This window comes from Sander lucioperca, chromosome 5, assembly GCF_008315115.2.
Source record: "Sander lucioperca isolate FBNREF2018 chromosome 5, SLUC_FBN_1.2, whole genome shotgun sequence".
In the NCBI taxonomy this organism is placed as follows: domain Eukaryota; kingdom Metazoa; phylum Chordata; class Actinopteri; order Perciformes; family Percidae; genus Sander; species Sander lucioperca.
The window spans coordinates 21,653,022-21,669,883 of record NC_050177.1 but is presented as its reverse complement, the minus strand read 5'-3'; the positions used below and the strand labels follow the sequence as shown (position 1 = coordinate 21,669,883).

General features: G+C 41.4%; 1 protein-coding gene across 11 annotated transcripts in view; it reads left to right on the top strand.

Moving 5' to 3' along the window:
- nbeab (neurobeachin b) overlaps positions 1–16,862 on the top strand; it is a 252,065-nt gene that overhangs the window by 123,060 nt on the left and 112,143 nt on the right. For 8 of the 11 annotated variants that reach the window (XM_036001181.1, XM_031297412.2, XM_036001183.1 and 5 more), the window contains exons 29-33: positions 881–1,286; positions 9,155–9,312; positions 10,691–10,814; positions 12,344–12,463; positions 13,308–13,435. In XM_036001181.1, coding sequence (XP_035857074.1) covers positions 881–1,286; positions 9,155–9,312; positions 10,691–10,814; positions 12,344–12,463; positions 13,308–13,435 — 936 coding nt within the window. The remainder of the gene's footprint in view (positions 1–880; positions 1,287–9,154; positions 9,313–10,690; positions 10,815–12,343; positions 12,464–13,307; positions 13,436–16,862) is intronic. The other 3 variants (XM_031297415.2, XM_031297413.2, XM_036001184.1) reach the window with 1 other exon arrangement.

Genomic DNA, 16,862 nt, shown 5'->3' with positions numbered 1-16,862 from the left:
TGGCAGACAATTGTCTGATGGACCAGGAAGTCAAACGACTTGCTGGCTAAATCAGGCCCCGTTGACCTCGTTAAGGGGGCATGTGATGAATATTAATATGGCCGGCCTTGCATCTACAGTAGGTAAACACTGTGTCACAAATAAGCACAATCAGACTAGAAAGGCACCTCTGCAGGTTTCTGGGGGAAAAAGCAAACAGTTGTTCGCTATATAGACAATGCATGTTCAGCGTATGAAGAGACGGAGTGCTGCAGATTTAGAAAAACAACGTCTTGGGTCACACCCAGCATCACATGTATATAGACAGGGACAGTATATTATGTACCAAAATAATAAAGCAGCTATCTGACTCCTCTGTCACTGTTTCAAAGCCGTGAAATAGATATCCCCCAAAGGCTTTAGGCAGGAGGAAGCTGAAGAAAAAGGATTCATGTTTTATTAGCACAGCAGGAGAATAACAGGGAGATAATCTCACCAGAGGATCGGAGCTTCTGGAGAGAGATCTAAGAAACTGCGTCGGCACATGGCTCTTTCTGCACATGCTTAATTTACTCTTTGGCTTGGAATGTAAAGTTGGCTCTGCAATGCAGTTTCATTTATTGCTCTTTGTTAAAGATTCAGTTTTAAATATCCATTTCTTACTTCTCTTGGCAAATAGTATGTTGGTAGTGGGCATATAGATAGACCAACTATGATAAATATTTGTGATATGTTGATCCGTATAGTGTAGGGTTAAAAATGTAATTATTGACTATTTCAATCACTGATCTCAATTCCAGTGAAACTAATATTAATACTAAACTCTCTGACCGTGGTCTGAGATTAATGGCATTTAGATCCTCTATATGTTCTGTACTTGAACTGTGTGTTCGCTCTACAGAAACACCATTTGACAGCTGTAAGGACCGTCCTGCGCCATCAGACCTTCACATGGAGAGCTCCCTTCCCCACACGGACTCTGGTATCGGCGAGGAGCAGGTAGCCAGCATCTTGAACGGGTCTGATCTGGATAACAGCGCGGGACTGCTCTTATCTACACTGTCCTCAGAGGTGAAGAAGTCCCAGGAGAGTGTGTCAGAATCACTCAGCGTGGAGGTGCTGAAACCGTCCTCCTCCATTATCAGCATCAGCCAGCCCAAAAAGGGCATCAATGTCAAGGAGATTCTGAAGAGCCTGGTGGCAGCTCCAGTGGAGGGCATGGAGGCCGGGCTGGAGCCTGTGTCCTACCCAGACCCTGCTGCCAATGCCCAGGCCATGCTGCCCATGCAGTTTCACTCCTTTGACAGGTGAGGAAGTGTCATCGGTTGGTAGTCTGCTGTGCAGAAAATCACTGTAGTTTTTAGTTTTTTAACAATGTTTTTATTAATTCTTCATTGCAAATAACATTTTCAAAAACCCCGTCCCAACCCACAACAAAATTTCTCTCTCAACCTCTGCTGTACTACAAAAAGCTAATTATATGACAGTATCACAGTAGCAGCTCCCCACTTCTTCTTTTACAAACTGGTCAAATGGCGTCCAGATTTTATCATACACTCCAATTTGTCTCTCCATGGTCATACATTGCGCCATATTCTTGATCCAAGCACCAATTGTAGGTGCCTCCAAAATCCCTATTTTTTTAGTTCAGAAGCGTACTAGAGTTTTTGCAAATTTTAGCCCATTTACAAAAAATCTAGGGCTGGGCGATATGGAGAAAATCAAATATCACGATATTTTTGACCAAATACCTCAGTATTGATACTGCAACAATATTGTAGTGTTGACTATTGGTGCTTTCGTGGGGTCCAAAAACCGGGGAATACAGTATACTTGTGGGGTCTGCACAGCCTTGTGGGGCCCAAAATGCTAGACTCCACAAGGTTAAAGGGCTATTTGAGGGTTAAGACTTGGTTTTAGGATTATGGTTAGAATTAGATTATGGTTAAGGTGAGGGTAAGGGTTAAGGTTAGGCATTTAGTTGCAATGGTTAAGGTTAGGCTAAGGGGCTAGGGAATGCATTATGTCAATGACGGGCCCCCACAAAGATAGTGAAACAAACGTGTGTGTGTGTGTGTGTGTGTGTGTGTGTGTGTGTGTGTGTGTGTGTGTGTGTGTGTGTGTGTGTGTGTGTGTGTGTGTGTGTGTGTGTGTGTGTGTGTGTGTGTGTGTGTGTGTGTGTGTGTGTGTGTGTTACCAGTCAAGCGACCGTAATATGCTGATGTTAATCCTCTGGGTTTATCTTAGTTACCCAGTATACCACTAATGGTTTCTAAGTAGTAGCATGCAACACATTATTCATTTCAGGCCACTTGTATTGTACTCATCCCACGGCAAAGAATTCCTGTGTTTGAAAAGGTCTCTGAAGCACTGCGGCACCGCTGCGGTTTATTTACGTTCCTGGATTAGATAAAACCACACAGTAATCTGTCTGGATTTGGCAGTTTGCAAACCTGCTCCTGCAGGGATTTCAAGCTGCAAGCCTCTGATCCTTGTCTCCTATGGTTGATAAAGAAAATCACTATTTTTCTGAAAGTAATTTGAGTTGGTTGAGCACAACCAAAAGCCCATGCTGTCCTCTGGACTCCACTGATTTGGTAGCGTTTGAGTTGTGTGTGTCCGTGTAATCACTGCCAGGCTCCAGAGAGACGGCGGAGGACACACTGAGTCAGGAGGAACAATGGGGCCTCCCTTCTTTTTAATGCATGCTGCTGCTGCTGAGCTGGGGCTGAGGTGAGCCTGATGAATAGGGGAAAAGATGGAGGAGGATGTGGAGAGAGGACAGCTGAGAGGGGTGGGGGTCTCCAGGGCGTTGATGACAGATTAAACAGAAGCGGCCTTGCCCTGTCGCCCTCACCGCTCACACCCGTAATGGGAACTGGCAGCCTGAAATGAGTCGCCACGGCAAAGTGTATTATTTTTGAAATGCTTTCACACAAACCCTCCTGACCACATATACAACTTTGTCTCATGCTTTTCATGTCGCTCCCCCTGTAGCCTCTATTTGCTGTGTCTAATTGTTTGCCACCTGCCAGCGAAATGAGCTGCCAGACGTGGACAGGCCTTTCATTTGTCTGTCAGGGCGACAATAGATTGGGAGTGACAACATCAAAAAGGAAAAAGGAGGGGAAAAATGGCTTAAAGTGGAGCACACGGGGGCAGTCGTCGCAGAGGCCCCCTCCTAGAGACTCTCATAGAGGAGGTTTAAATTGCTCAACATCCAGATGTCCCTTAGACCAGATGGGAATACAGTACAGACATACTTCACTAATGCTTAACTTCCTCCCTCTTCTTTCCCAAAAGTCTCCAAATTAGCTCTATGAGATATTGTTTGTGCTTACATGTTTAATTTTCCCCATAATGTAAAGCAGTGATAATTGGTTTTAATTGAATTTGCGAGTGGGAAGTAAGCACATTTCCTCTGTATCTATTCCTGTATCCCTGAGTAAAGCCCTATTAGAATAGATTTCATCTGCTGGGTTTAAAAAGCAAGCGTTTCTTTGGTTATACTTTACACTGCAGTCATCTCCCACAGCTGCAGACCTCATTAATTATTAATCCCAAGATTAATCCTTGCTTTATTGTCTGCAACTCAATTAAGACAATTCTATTAATAAAATATGCGCTAGATAATCTATACATGATTCATGAGTCCTCCGCTCATTCATTATTCATTAAACGAAGTTCATGTTTTATCTACATCTGTAGATCTAATGTAACGTGCCGGCTATGCCAAAGAACTGGCACGCTTCTGCTGTGAAGATGCAGGCAAGGGATGAATTCGGAAAACAAGATTAAATATACGCCGAGTTCCGACAATCAAAACATGCTAGTGATGTTCTGATATCGGATATTCACAGAGGAGAGCACTACACAGATCTACTAAATAAATGATGCTTGTCATCAGTGTTCTTCACAGCACAGCTGTATCTATATCTGATAACATTTCAGTTAGCTTTCAAGCTTCGCTGACTCTCTCTTGACTGAGTAGATTTTGATCTGCTACATTTCATAAAATGTTATTTTTGGTATTGTACGCCTGTTAGGTGCTTGTCAATGAGGCAACAGTGTGTCACTTAATGTGCAATGTAATTTACTTTTTGTGTATTTTATCCATAGAGAAACGACATAGCTATTTCATCTATTGCATAAAACATCCCAGCTTTGATCATTTTGAGAAATAGTTTGTATAGTAGAAAAGGATGCGAGATAAATTACCCAAAAGTCTGAAATAAATCTAGGTCAAGTTAAGGTTTGTTTCACATGGAGTCCAGCAAGTTTAAATTGATATATGAGATGGACAGCGGATAAAGAATTGCAACATAAAACAGTAAAAGCCTGTGTTGTTCTGTGGAGGGAGGGTTCCTAGGGATTTGCTTCAGATGACAGCAGGCTTAGCTTGTGACAGAGCAGAGGCCTGGCCTGTGTCACCCAGAGTAACTGCCGGACATTGGACGAGACATTATCTGGCACCCTGCAGACCTGATAAGGACAAGCTTTTCCTCTCCTTCCTGTCAGGGAGCTCTTGCAGATCCAAGTTCACTGCGTCATCTTCAATCCTTGGTCAATCAGATTGCATGTGAACAGAGGTCTGTTGGGTTCGTGGTGTGTCGGTGCTTTCCTACATGAGGTCACAAGTGTTAACTTTCATCTCAAGCCTCCACAAGCCTTTCTTTTATGTTTGATTCATGAGTTTTCTCTTTTAGCACCATGTGATGTTTTGTACAGTAGCTTCCACAAATAAAGGGAAGCCACTGCTATCATTAATAACATCAATATTAAGTTGTTTTACATGGTCTTAGCATCTCAAAATGTTTTCCCAAACTGGTTCAGATTAAGATTCCGATAAAAAAAAATGTTGTCATAGTTCCTTGTGTACCTGCATACATAAAGAAAATGAAAAGACTGTTCTCCACCAGCCACTTGCAGTGCAACAGAAAAAGACAACAATCATACAGACGTACGTAAGAATACATAGACTAAAATATATAAAACCAGATAAAAAAAACTTTAAAAACAGGTAAAAAAGGTCAATGGTACAGTGTGTAAAGTGCTGTAGTAAGTGGTTAGCAGCGCAGTGTCTTAAAGTGTTATGGTGCTCAACACAGAATATGTAAAGTGGCGATGTGCATTTAGTACAGTCCTTTTAGTTCGGATTATGGTTCAACCTGATCAGGCTGGTTTTGTTAGGGTCACGTAGATTTTTCGATATAATGGACTTGCCGCCAGGAACTTGATCACGAGCTGCTGTATGTTATCAGTTGATGCTGAAATAGCGTTCAAAAGGTTGGAGGCGTCGTACCTCTGGAAAGTGCTTAGATGTATGGGTATTTGGTGATGCTTTTGTTAACATGATTCATTTTACTTTACACTAACCCATCTGTTACTGTAATTACAATTAACATTGTATCCCCCCCTTTTATAATAACAAGAAGTAGGAGGAAGGGGGACCCACTCAGTCCAACGTTTTTTGTTTTTTTTTATCCTTGCTATTATTGCCTTTGGCATTGACCATACCATAAGAGGGTCTAAGTTCATTAAATTCATATTTTTGTTTACTCAACAGACCTTTTTTTTTTAATCTTTTTATGCAGACGACATTTTGTTATTTTTTGGAAGATGTGAGAGATTCTCTTCCAAACATATTATCTCTAAAGAGTTTAGTGAACTCTCCACCTGAATTTGGAATAAGTCAACGTTACTTCCCCTGAACTCTGCTGCTAATGACGAGCTGCCAGATATGGGTGTGTCTGTGGTTTCCCATCTGAAATATTTAGGAATTCAAATACAACCTATTCTAGAAAGACTTTCCATAGGATGTTTACTAATATTCTTAAATGTATAGAATCAGACCTAGTGAGATGGAGAAATTTACCAATATATTTTTCTGCTACAGTAGGATATTGAGTATAACAATTATTTCCATTTTTTTTTTTTGTCTATCTTCAGGGAACAAAGGAAACCAATGGCCTTTCAATTCCACAATTGAAACTATATTTTCTGCTTTTTTAGTTTTGTCTGATAACAAATTGGTTCAGTCCTTCAATAACCCCATGAGTAGACATGGTAAGCAACATGGCACCAATTTCTCTCAAGGAGATTGTATATACAGACCTATCTTTTAAACAGTGCAAACATAAATGGTATAGTGATAGCCCATACAGAATAGAATGGTCTTTATTGTCATTGCACAATATTGTGTACAACGAAATTTGCTGTGCCGTACCTGAATATAAAAGTAATAAATACACAAATAAATAGTCCAACATACACTCTAACATACGCTTGTGCACAGTCATCCCAGTCAATAAATATATGAACAAGCATTTTAAAAGCATGGAAACAGTATTGCACGGGTTCTATTTTTGCTCAACATCACTTTGAAAAGGTGAATAAATAGACAACAAAATGGCATAGACATACTCCAATTTCATCTCATAACTTGAATCATCAACTGACTCATTTCAAATTTCTCCATAGGTTTAATTTGACACCAGTAAAATCTCCTTAATGAAAAAGTTAACTGCACCAATTTGTACTTTATGTGCATCAAATTTGCTAGGAAATTATTTTCATATGATGTGGGAATGTCATCCAAAGTTTTAGCTTGATGTGGCTGCCTTTCTGTCTACTGTGACAAGCTATCAGTTAGCTTGCAGTCCACAATTGATACTTCTAAACCATGACTCCTTCTGTAATACGACTCTACGTCTCAGGCTCGCAGGTTGTAGCTCGATGGTGTTTTAAGCCCCCAACGTCAACTTCAAGGCACCTAACCTTAACCCTAACCCTAACCATTGCCTAATCCTAGTACTTTCCAGGCAGCGCTGCCTGGAAGACGATGTTGGGGGCTTAAAACACCAAACACCCAGGTTGTACAGCGGCAAAGAAATTGCTTGCATTAAGTTGGCAGCCCCCTCATTCTGTATCAATAAGTCAATGGCTTAGACATTTAAATCATGGATCAGCTAAATGGATAGGGGCTGGTACAGACACCATTTAGGCTGTTATATACGTAGGCATGGTGAAAGAGTGTATTCACTAGATGAGTTTCCCTTGGTTGGTTTTTGTTAATTTGTTAAATGGTTAAATATTATTATTTCAAATATTTTTATAGTAGAGATATCTATTATAATTGTTTCTAATAGGTATATAAGGGTGGGGAGGAGTGAAAAAAGGCTCTCTGTAGGACTAGTATTGTTTTCTTGTATACTTTGATATGTTTGTATCTAGGTAAGTATGTGTGTATGGACTCTAGTACCTATATTATCCATCATACGGTGTTTATATCCAGATGTGTGTGTACAACGTGTATGCTGGTATACATGTAAATGATTATGTAAGTTTATATCTATGGAAATATGTATGTACATACATTCATGTATGCATGCATGCATTTTTTTTTTCCTTCTTGATTTAATGTATATAATTATTCATTGTTTCTTCTGGCTTTTCAGTTCCTTGGTGCCCTCTCAGGCATCTCTACTTTAAAAGTTTCTGTTTCTTTAAAAAAAAAAAAGAAAAAAAGAAAATCTATCTAGGGACATAATAAAAAAAACTTGCTGTATATAGGCCGTACTCCACAACTTAACACTCTACATGTACTTTCTGTAAAAAAAACCAGATGCTGTTCTGTGTGTCTGTACAGAGCAAATGCCAAATAGAAAGGTCTTGAATCTCATGCTCAGTGAGCCGTCGTTGTCAGTTGGAAACACAGACGGTAGCTATGCAGATGCGTGTCAGTAACAACTGCCAAGTTGTTCTCCTGGAGAGCCTCTCATTAGGGTCTGGGATGTTTTCAGCTCGTCTGAGCAGAGCAGAGGGCAGATGTAAGGGAAAGTGTAGTAGCTGGCTGGCCTCTTGCCTTTTAGGTTTATTTACTTCAGCCGTGTGTGTGTGTGTGTGTGTGTGTGTGTGTGTGTGTGTGTGTGTGTGTGTGTGTGTGTGTGTGTCTCAAGATGTTTACCTTTCCGAATGTACTGACTAACGTCTGGGCATGCTCATGCTGGCAGGCCTGAGAGCAGTAAGAGACGATGAGGTTCATTACTGTTCTCCTTTTTTCTTTTAAAACGTAAATTATAATTATTTTTTTTCAGAAAGGAGGATATGCAAGTTGAATCAAAAGTCAAGGAAGTCCTGAATGTTCTGGATTCCCAAGTGAATGGCTGAAAAGCCTCTGTTCCAGATGCTGACTCTACTGAAAGTCAGTTTTATTATGACAACTTCTGTCTTAAAGCTAACCTGCTATATGTTAATTTGATTTTAACCCCTAGTTCCAGGCTAGTTTGCAAACTCAAAAGTTATTCAGCTTAACTATAACTTTCCTGACAAAAATGAAAAAGTATAATTCACCCACAGTTCTAGCCCAGCAGTCTTTTTATATTATTATACCACAGCCAAATAATTCTTTGAAGTTATCACACTTTGAGTATACAGTTACTGTACCTCCTGCAGTTACTACAGCACCCTGGAGCTGTTAGGGATTTAGTAGTCTCGCTTTGCCAGACCTTCCTCCACAGCGCAGCGGAGGAAGGTCTGGCTAGTCCACACAGCATTCCTGGATGGGAGAAAAACGTCCTCTGGTTCATTGGCATTTCTTTAAACCAATCACACTCGTCATGGGCGGTGCTAAGCGCCGGACAGAGCCACGGTGCCTCTGCAAAATAGCCTCGGGAAGGAACTTGTTTTGGTGGAACATGTGTACGTTCAAAAGTAGTTTTAGTCGTGCGACAGAAAACTCAGATTGGACAAATAGTCTAGCTAGCTGTCTGGATTTACCCTGCAGAGATCTGAGGAGCAGTTAACCATAGTCCTCACAATCAGGCCTAAAAGAGGGACATCTGGTGGAATTTCCGGCGGCAACGGAGCAATCCCAGAAATGGAACGTCGTGGATATAGACTAGGGATTTAGTGTCTTGCTCAAGGGCACTTTGGCACTTTTGGGAGATACATATAAAGGGTATAAACCCACCACCTCCAGCTTTTCCTCTTCACTCTACCACTCTGCTGCCCTTTTTCAATCCATTTTGCAATTGTTGTTTACACTGCAGCAGTACAGTCTAAAGATGTGAACTCTCTGTTTTAATATTTTAACTGTTTATAAGTATAATTTTTTTGTGCATGTGTGTACAAAGCATACTGTGTGTGTGTGTGTGTGTGTGTGTGTTTCCTGTAGGAGTGTGGTGGTGCCTGTGAAGAAAACCTCTCCTGGCAGCCTCGCAGTTAACACAGTGGGAAGCAGCAGCAGCACCTCTGCCGGGCTGACAGCTGGCAGCACCCCCAACATCTTTGCTGCCGCCTCTGCCACCCCCAAAAGCATGATCAACACCACGGGTAGGTCATGGACAAGGTCACTGGAATGTACTTAAGCTTAAATGACTATGTTCGGCCCTGCTGATGTGGTTCATTTTGAATAATACTACTTCAGAGCAATTTGAGTCCTGACCGTTCATCCTAACGACCTTTCATTCTTCCATTCCAAGAATAGAAACAAAGCTCTTTTCCCTCTGCCTGATCAAGTGATCCTGTGTGCCTGTGCAGGGGCTCATTGTTACCACTAGATGGCCCTCTTTAACTTCCTATCGGTGTCTGCAGCAGCTCTGTGCTCTAACAAATAAAAACTGCTCTCCTTCAGCCACAAGGATTCCTCCTGATACAAGCCAATCAAACACACCTCCATTTTAATCACTCTGAATTATATATTAAACAAATGCTTTTATGATAGTGAAAATGATTTTTCCCGTCTGATTGACTGCAAGCCCCCCCACCCCACACACACACACACACACACACACACACACACACACACACACACACACACACACACACACTGTCACGTTGCTTCTCCTGGGGCTCTGCTCCATAAAGCCAGTTCCACCTCAGGGCTCCTGTAGTCTGGGCCTCTGAAAGGACCTACTTAACACCAAGAACCATTAGGAGCTCCAACACCTTTTTTAATGCGCGCCATTAAAAAACTCTCCCTTTCCTCACTGAGCCCCTCGACAGGAATGTGAGAAATGTATCCAAGTCAAAAGTGTGCTTTCAGCTAATGCCACAGGCCCTCACCCAGACCCCATGATCTCACTCCCTCTGGTTTTAGCCTACCACATGGACAGTCATCATGATTTTCTACTTGTGACTCTGAGCTCACCTTTAAATCACTGCCGTCACCATACCCTAATTTTGGCTTTGATACCAAAACTAAGTGTAATATGTAAAAAAAAAAATGTATCCAGATGTTGTTTTGATATGTCGTTTGATTCTTCATCATTGCCGTCTTAGTAAGCAAAATGTTTCCATATGTTGCTGCTGGACACCAGTTTGAACAACCATCTTATGTGCATTTGGATTATTAAAGATTCAATGCATGATGTGACACTCTTACCAAGTTTTCATTTGTTTGACTTGGTTGAAATTTGCGCTGACTGCTGAAGTCCACTTTCAGCATAAACTTTCCATTCTTTTAACTATTTCAGTCTGTGTGCCATTACATCCATTTGCAGCCTCTGAAAGTGAACCTGAAGTGTAATTTCAGTCAACATATTTCATGTTTTAGTTTTTTTTAAAGATTTGACAACATAACTGTAGAAGTATTAAAAAAAATTTCAATGCGTTTTCGTTACCTAATAGTTAATCCTTACTTCTCTATAAAAGTATTAAAGACATACATATTTGTAAGTATTCGTGCATTGCACTAATGTCGTCCCTGCAGGAGCAACTGATGCAGCTGCCTCCACCTCCTCTTCCTCCAGTTTTGTCAACGGAGCCACCAGTAAGAACCTGCCGGCCGTGCAGACGGTGGCCCCCATGCCTGAAGACACAGAAGAAAACATGAGGTACAGCAGGGCCCTCTCTGTTCACTCACACTCATATTTCCTGTGTTAAACTCTCTTTATTCCAATTGTGGGACTTGCGTATAAAATCTACTGATACGCAGAGTAGGGGTGCATGATATAGCGACTCATTATCGTTATCGCAATATCACATTGCGCAATATTATATATCGAAAGGGGTTGCAGTATTTGCAATATTTTGTGGAGCGCTGCGTCCTGTCCGTTGGCTGTGTAGCTTAGTTGTGTTTGATTTAGAGCTCGCTGTAATGATCATCATTTCATTGGCCAGTTACCGTGCCACTTGCACGTTATTGCACATCAGTGCACGGGTCCACTACGTGACAAACCCTATGGAGCGTACCACGTGTGTGCGTATTTCGACAGATTGACAGTGTAAGTGAAGAAATAGATAGAGACAACAAAACGGAACGAATCAGAGAAGCGAAAGAAAAGTGTGTTTTTGATTTTATACTGTACAACCGAGTTGTACCGAGTAACCCAGAGTTGTGTGTGAAGCTTATCTTTTAAACACAGTTTTTTTACCTTCAAATTGTTCTTGTCATTTTTCTAGTTTTTATGTTTTTGCGTTCCCTTTGAACTGATTGATTTCTTTGACCGAATCTGATGTGATGGATAACTACGACGTCTATATGCTCACCTTTGATGAGACAGTTTTCTTTGTCACTATATAGTCAAAACAAAAGACCACAAATAAAAGGGAGGTGTGTTTTGGCCTAATTATTTGTGGACATTTGTGTATTTCTGTGTGTATATCTCTCCCTCACTTGCTAATAGTTTGTTACAGACGTCCTTAGTCCTGCTCTCCCACTGACTGCCGAGAGCCCAGGTCTTTCTCTACACTCTGTCTCTCTTTCTCTTTTCAGTTGCCATGGCAGCAGTAACCGACATCACTTAGCGTTACTGTGAAGTCAATGATAGTACTATCTCGCTTCAGAGCCTTATACTGTATTTTAGATAAGGAAAAAAAAACATCCAAGCTGACCTGCCTGCTCCAGTCTACTGGCAATAAATATGTGTATAATCATGTATTTTATAATATGTATTATATAAATAGTTCATGAGCCCAACTAGGGCTGGGCGATATGGAGAAAATCAAATATCACGATATTTTTGACCAAATACCTTGATATCGATACCGCAACGATATTGTAGTGTTGACTATTGGTGCTTTCACAAAATATTTACACAATGAGATTTTTGATAAATAATCATCAGTAATGTGGATATAATGACTAAGTGGGTAAAGGCAAATAATAGAACAGTTAGAACAGTCTGGTAAGTTCAGAAAATGACATCACTTTACTGTAATGCAGCCTTTAAAACCAGGAAAAGACTTATGCCATATTAAGATATTAATTTAAAGTATATTTAAGACAAAATCTAAGACGATATCTAGTCTCGTATCACAATAACGATATATTGCCCAGCTCTAAGCCCAACCATTTAGTCACGAAGCAACATTAAGAAAATACTGCCTGTGGTTTCCTTTTTCATTTTTCTCTCTATTTCAGTGCCTTTTGTGAAGTGGACCAGTGTCCACTACGCCAGCGACTGACACCTCGCGAGCTCAAACCCTTTAGCTCCCTGACAGGATTACAAGCAGCCTCCAGAGATGCAGGCCAGTGTCTTAGGCAAGGACATTCATGTTAGCCACCTAGACCCCATTCACCCTGCTTTTAATGCTAGTATGTCATCCCTCTGCTGTGTTTTCCCAGGGTGCTGGAAGGCAGATTACACTACACACTCATGCAAATCCTAAACCCAGCCTTTCCTCTCCCCTCTCTCTGTTTCTCTCTATCCTGCCGCTCTCTGCCCATCTTAGCTGGGAAAACAAGCCTCTACTCACCTCATGCTGCCTAGTATTTGTGTGTGTACACATACAGTAGGAGCACAGAGATATGTTTCAGCTTGAGTCGTATCTCTGCTTGTATACCAGTCTGGGTTGTATGGCTGCATGACTCCAGCTCACAGTTTCTCTGAGGTGCTCAGATAATGTCAGGCAGCAGCATGTAGTGACTGTGTAGGAGATAAGGAACTTCCCTCTGCAGTCTTGAACAACTGCGATTCCATGTGCAAGCCTGGTAACATGTCACAACAAAGAATGCAAACAACTGCTGAGAAATCCTCTTTGAATGCAAAAAAAAAAAAACTGTGTTAACATGGCTTTTTGACAACATAAAATATTATCTTATTGACATATCCAGTGATAGCAACCATAATCCCGTGAACATCCAGTTTGGTTTGCACCCTTGGAAATGTGTTGGTTACCCTCTGCACCCACCAGACTGTTAGTCTGGCTACACACTAACTGGTGTTAGCTGTGTGCACTGGGTCGTCTGGGAGGCCCCTCACTGCTCTTTTTCTGCATCACCCTTGATGGAAGGCGCACAACGCTACCTCCCTTACATTTCTACTTCTAATTCAGGTGTCTAATCTCCTTTTGTGACTTCTATCTTGATGTGTTTTCTTTGACAGCATTACTACGAAGCTAGAGAGGGCTTTGGAGAAGGTGGCACCCCTGCTGAGAGAGATCTTCGTGGACTTCGCACCCTTTTTGTCACGCACCCTGCTGGGCAGCCATGGGCAGGAGCTGCTCATAGAAGGTACAGATGTTGTTGAGTGCGTTTTTTTATTCCCCGAGCTGTGTGTGGAGTCCTGACCCCACCACCCTACCATTGTATGTACTACACTACATTACATGTAGCTTGCTCATTGATGCATACGCAGTAGTAGGTGTTGACAGCAGAGTCACTATTTTTGCACTGATTACATCTGCTTTCCCTTTCATTCATCTTGTGACATCTGCATGTTTTGTCTCCCTCATGATTCACTCCACATATTGAGGACTATTTCGAGATGTAGTATTTTTAAACATCAGTGTTTCACAGTCACAACAGATGTTATGTTGAAATTAATGTTGGGATAATTGGTGGCCTTCGCCTCATGCCAATGATATTTTTAGCATCTCCTGGTCACCGTGCTGCTTTGGTGGATTTTTTCCTTTTTTTAGGTCAATTTTTATTTTTTAAGAATGAATTTATGGGTACCGATTTTTGTCAGATGTTTTGCAATTTTAGAAAAAAACTGAAAGATTTAACTGCATTAACGTTTCTGTGCTGAAACATGGAAAGTAAAATGAAGTAAAGAGTCCTACAGAGACCTTGTTATTTTTTTGTAGTAATGTCTAAGAGGTAGTAATGCAGTAATGGTTTGGCCATAGCACTGCAAGTGGATGTTTGCAGCACATAATTGGTACACTCTGTCACAATAAAAACGGCCTTCAAGATGAATGTCTTCACCATAAAAGCCTCATGCTTTTATTTTAAACAGCATTACAAAAGTCACATTGCATATTTAAAGTGCTGGTCTGTCTGGCTTGGATGTGCACAGTGTTTAGCAGAAGCGTGCAATATTTCTGCAGCAATTCACTCTGTGCTCTAGTCTTATTTCCTGGTGGTTGTGTGAAGGCTCCCAGGGCCTTCCTCAGGCTTCAGGTTGGCAGTCTCTCACCGTGCTACTTGTGCCTGACCTCAAGGATAATCTGCCTGCATGTGTGTGTGCCGCTTCATTCCCAACGCTTGTTTTGGCTTGCATTTACAAGAGCACACTGCCACCACAGACAAACACACACACACACACACACACACACACACACACACACAAACAGTTTTTGTCTGTGCGTACACTGAGTGGAATACATGTGTGTGGCCTCCAGTCTCTTGACTTGCAGTTTGCACAAAGTGAAATGATATCTCTGTGTTTTTTCATTGCCAAAGTCTTTACTTTTAAGTGTAAACTAAACCGATATTAGTTTCAGAAACCTATGCGGAGAATGACAGCAGGCTGAAAGAATGCATTCCCGTGACTTTATTAAAGTCGGATCCAGAAGAAGTTGTCTGACGCATGTCCACTTTCCTTAGGATTGTTTTTTTGCACTTTATTTGTGTGTAATTAGTTGCTGCCAATATTATGGTGTTTTAAATATCAAATATATTTAGTTTTGCTATGCTTCTTTTTGATATTAAGCGGACAGGAAAACATTTTTTTTTTCAGGATTTGTAACTGGTATTTAATTATTAAATTAAGCCTTGAAAGTAATTGACTTACTGCAGGAATGCTTACTCATGAGCAGGGTCTTGTTTAATACTGTATAAGCCAATCCTGTAAAAATGATTGGTGAAATGATGAATTAAGTTCTCTTCTACAGTCATTACAAGAACATTTAATGTATTACTGCTTTTTTTTCCAGCCAGCAAAGTTCCACAAACAGCCATATGTAGTTTTCCCTCCATACATCATGCATATACCATACATTATATATATATACATATGTAAATAGCCATGCGGGTAAGTCATGCACATGTGCCAGGGCTACTCACTCAAACTCAGGGAAAAGGGAGGAAAAATCAGGTAGCATAGCCTTGACAAGTGTGAAAATGTCTGTTACCCTTTCACTCAAAGTCTGTCAGCAGACTGACCAAGCTGACAAACCAGAGCTGAGCTGAGAGTGTAACCCCACAAACAAGGACGTAGACAGACAGCTCGGCCTCAGTGCTCCTCACCAGATGTGTTTAACCCTGTCTGGGTCTGTGAAAAGTGCGCCCTGACATGAATTAGAGCAGGTTTATCAGACAAAACAAATGCACGGATTTACCGCATGTTCTTTAAATCTTTAACTGTATCGAACCACTCGGCTCTGTCCCAGTTGCAGTGTGTTTGTCCAAATGGTTGAGCTCTTCCCCCCCTCTTTTTCTTCTTCTTCCTGGCCCTTCCCAGGCTCACAGTTGAAATACTGTGCTGTAGTGCAAAGGCGCTCCATTTACCAGTAATTACCAGTCATCCATCACTCCTTAGATTGCCTGGGGTCAAGCCCCCCTGTGCCCCGTGTGCCCCTTTGCCTCACCCTATTCCTTCAACCCCCCTGCAGACATGTGGTCACTGCGGCAATTATGTTGAGTGCACCCTGAGCTTTACACTTGGAGTTGGTGGGTAAGTCCTGTGTGTGAACACTGCTGCTGTTGTGATGCCTGCCGCCTGCTTCTTTCTGTCCCCTGAGTGGCCCAGCCTGCCGGCGCATTGCCCCACAATGCCACATTCACCCGTGCCTTAACCCTGCCCTGTTTACAGGAAAGGAATGGCAGGCCGTGTTTAAATAGAATGCATTTAGTTTGTCTACCAGCACAAGGCCAGGGTCAGTTGGCCACCTGACTCCTGTGTCAGACTGGCCTGACTTATGGCTCAACATGTCACTGCTATAACAAGAGGTCAGCGGTGGCACTCTGTGTACAAGAGAAGGGTCACATCCTCTCAGAGTATTTACAATACGCTCCCTCGGACACTCTCCGCTCATGAATAGAGACGGATGTGGAATCAGCGAGCAAAACATCCATCCATCCAGTGTTCTGAATATTTTGCATTCTTTGTTACATACTACATGATTTGCACAAGCAAAACTACTTCCATTGAATGTTAATATCAGGTTATGATATTAGCTTATATATGTTGTTGTTGTTGCCCAGTATTAGTTTCCCTATTGAAAAGACCAATTTAGACCAAGTCAACCAATTTAAAAGTCATTGCAGGTTGTAGTCTTGTTTTGAATTTTGTGTGTGGAAAATTTAATTGAATGGAGAAAGTTTGGCTTTATAGCTAATTTCAACATTTTATTCACAGTGCAGTCACAGTAGGGTGCAGATCCTGTTGCGTATGCCAGTTAGTGATACAGCGTGGAGTTTGTTTTCCCCTCTTAATGGTGTTCAGATGTCGAATGTTATTCTAATGTCACTCCCTGATAATTTAGTCATTGGGATAACAGCCAATATTTCTTATTGTAGATGTTGTACTGTAACGTATTGTATTGTACTGTTGTACTGTAACATTAACTGAAATCTTAAATTAGGAATATTCTGTTCTCCCCTCTGATTGACACCCCGTCCTCCATGAAACAATGGCAGCTGTGTGGAACAGAGCTCTACCCCTGCCAGCCTATAATGAGTCCTAGAGAGTTGCATCCTTTCCTTTACTAATGAC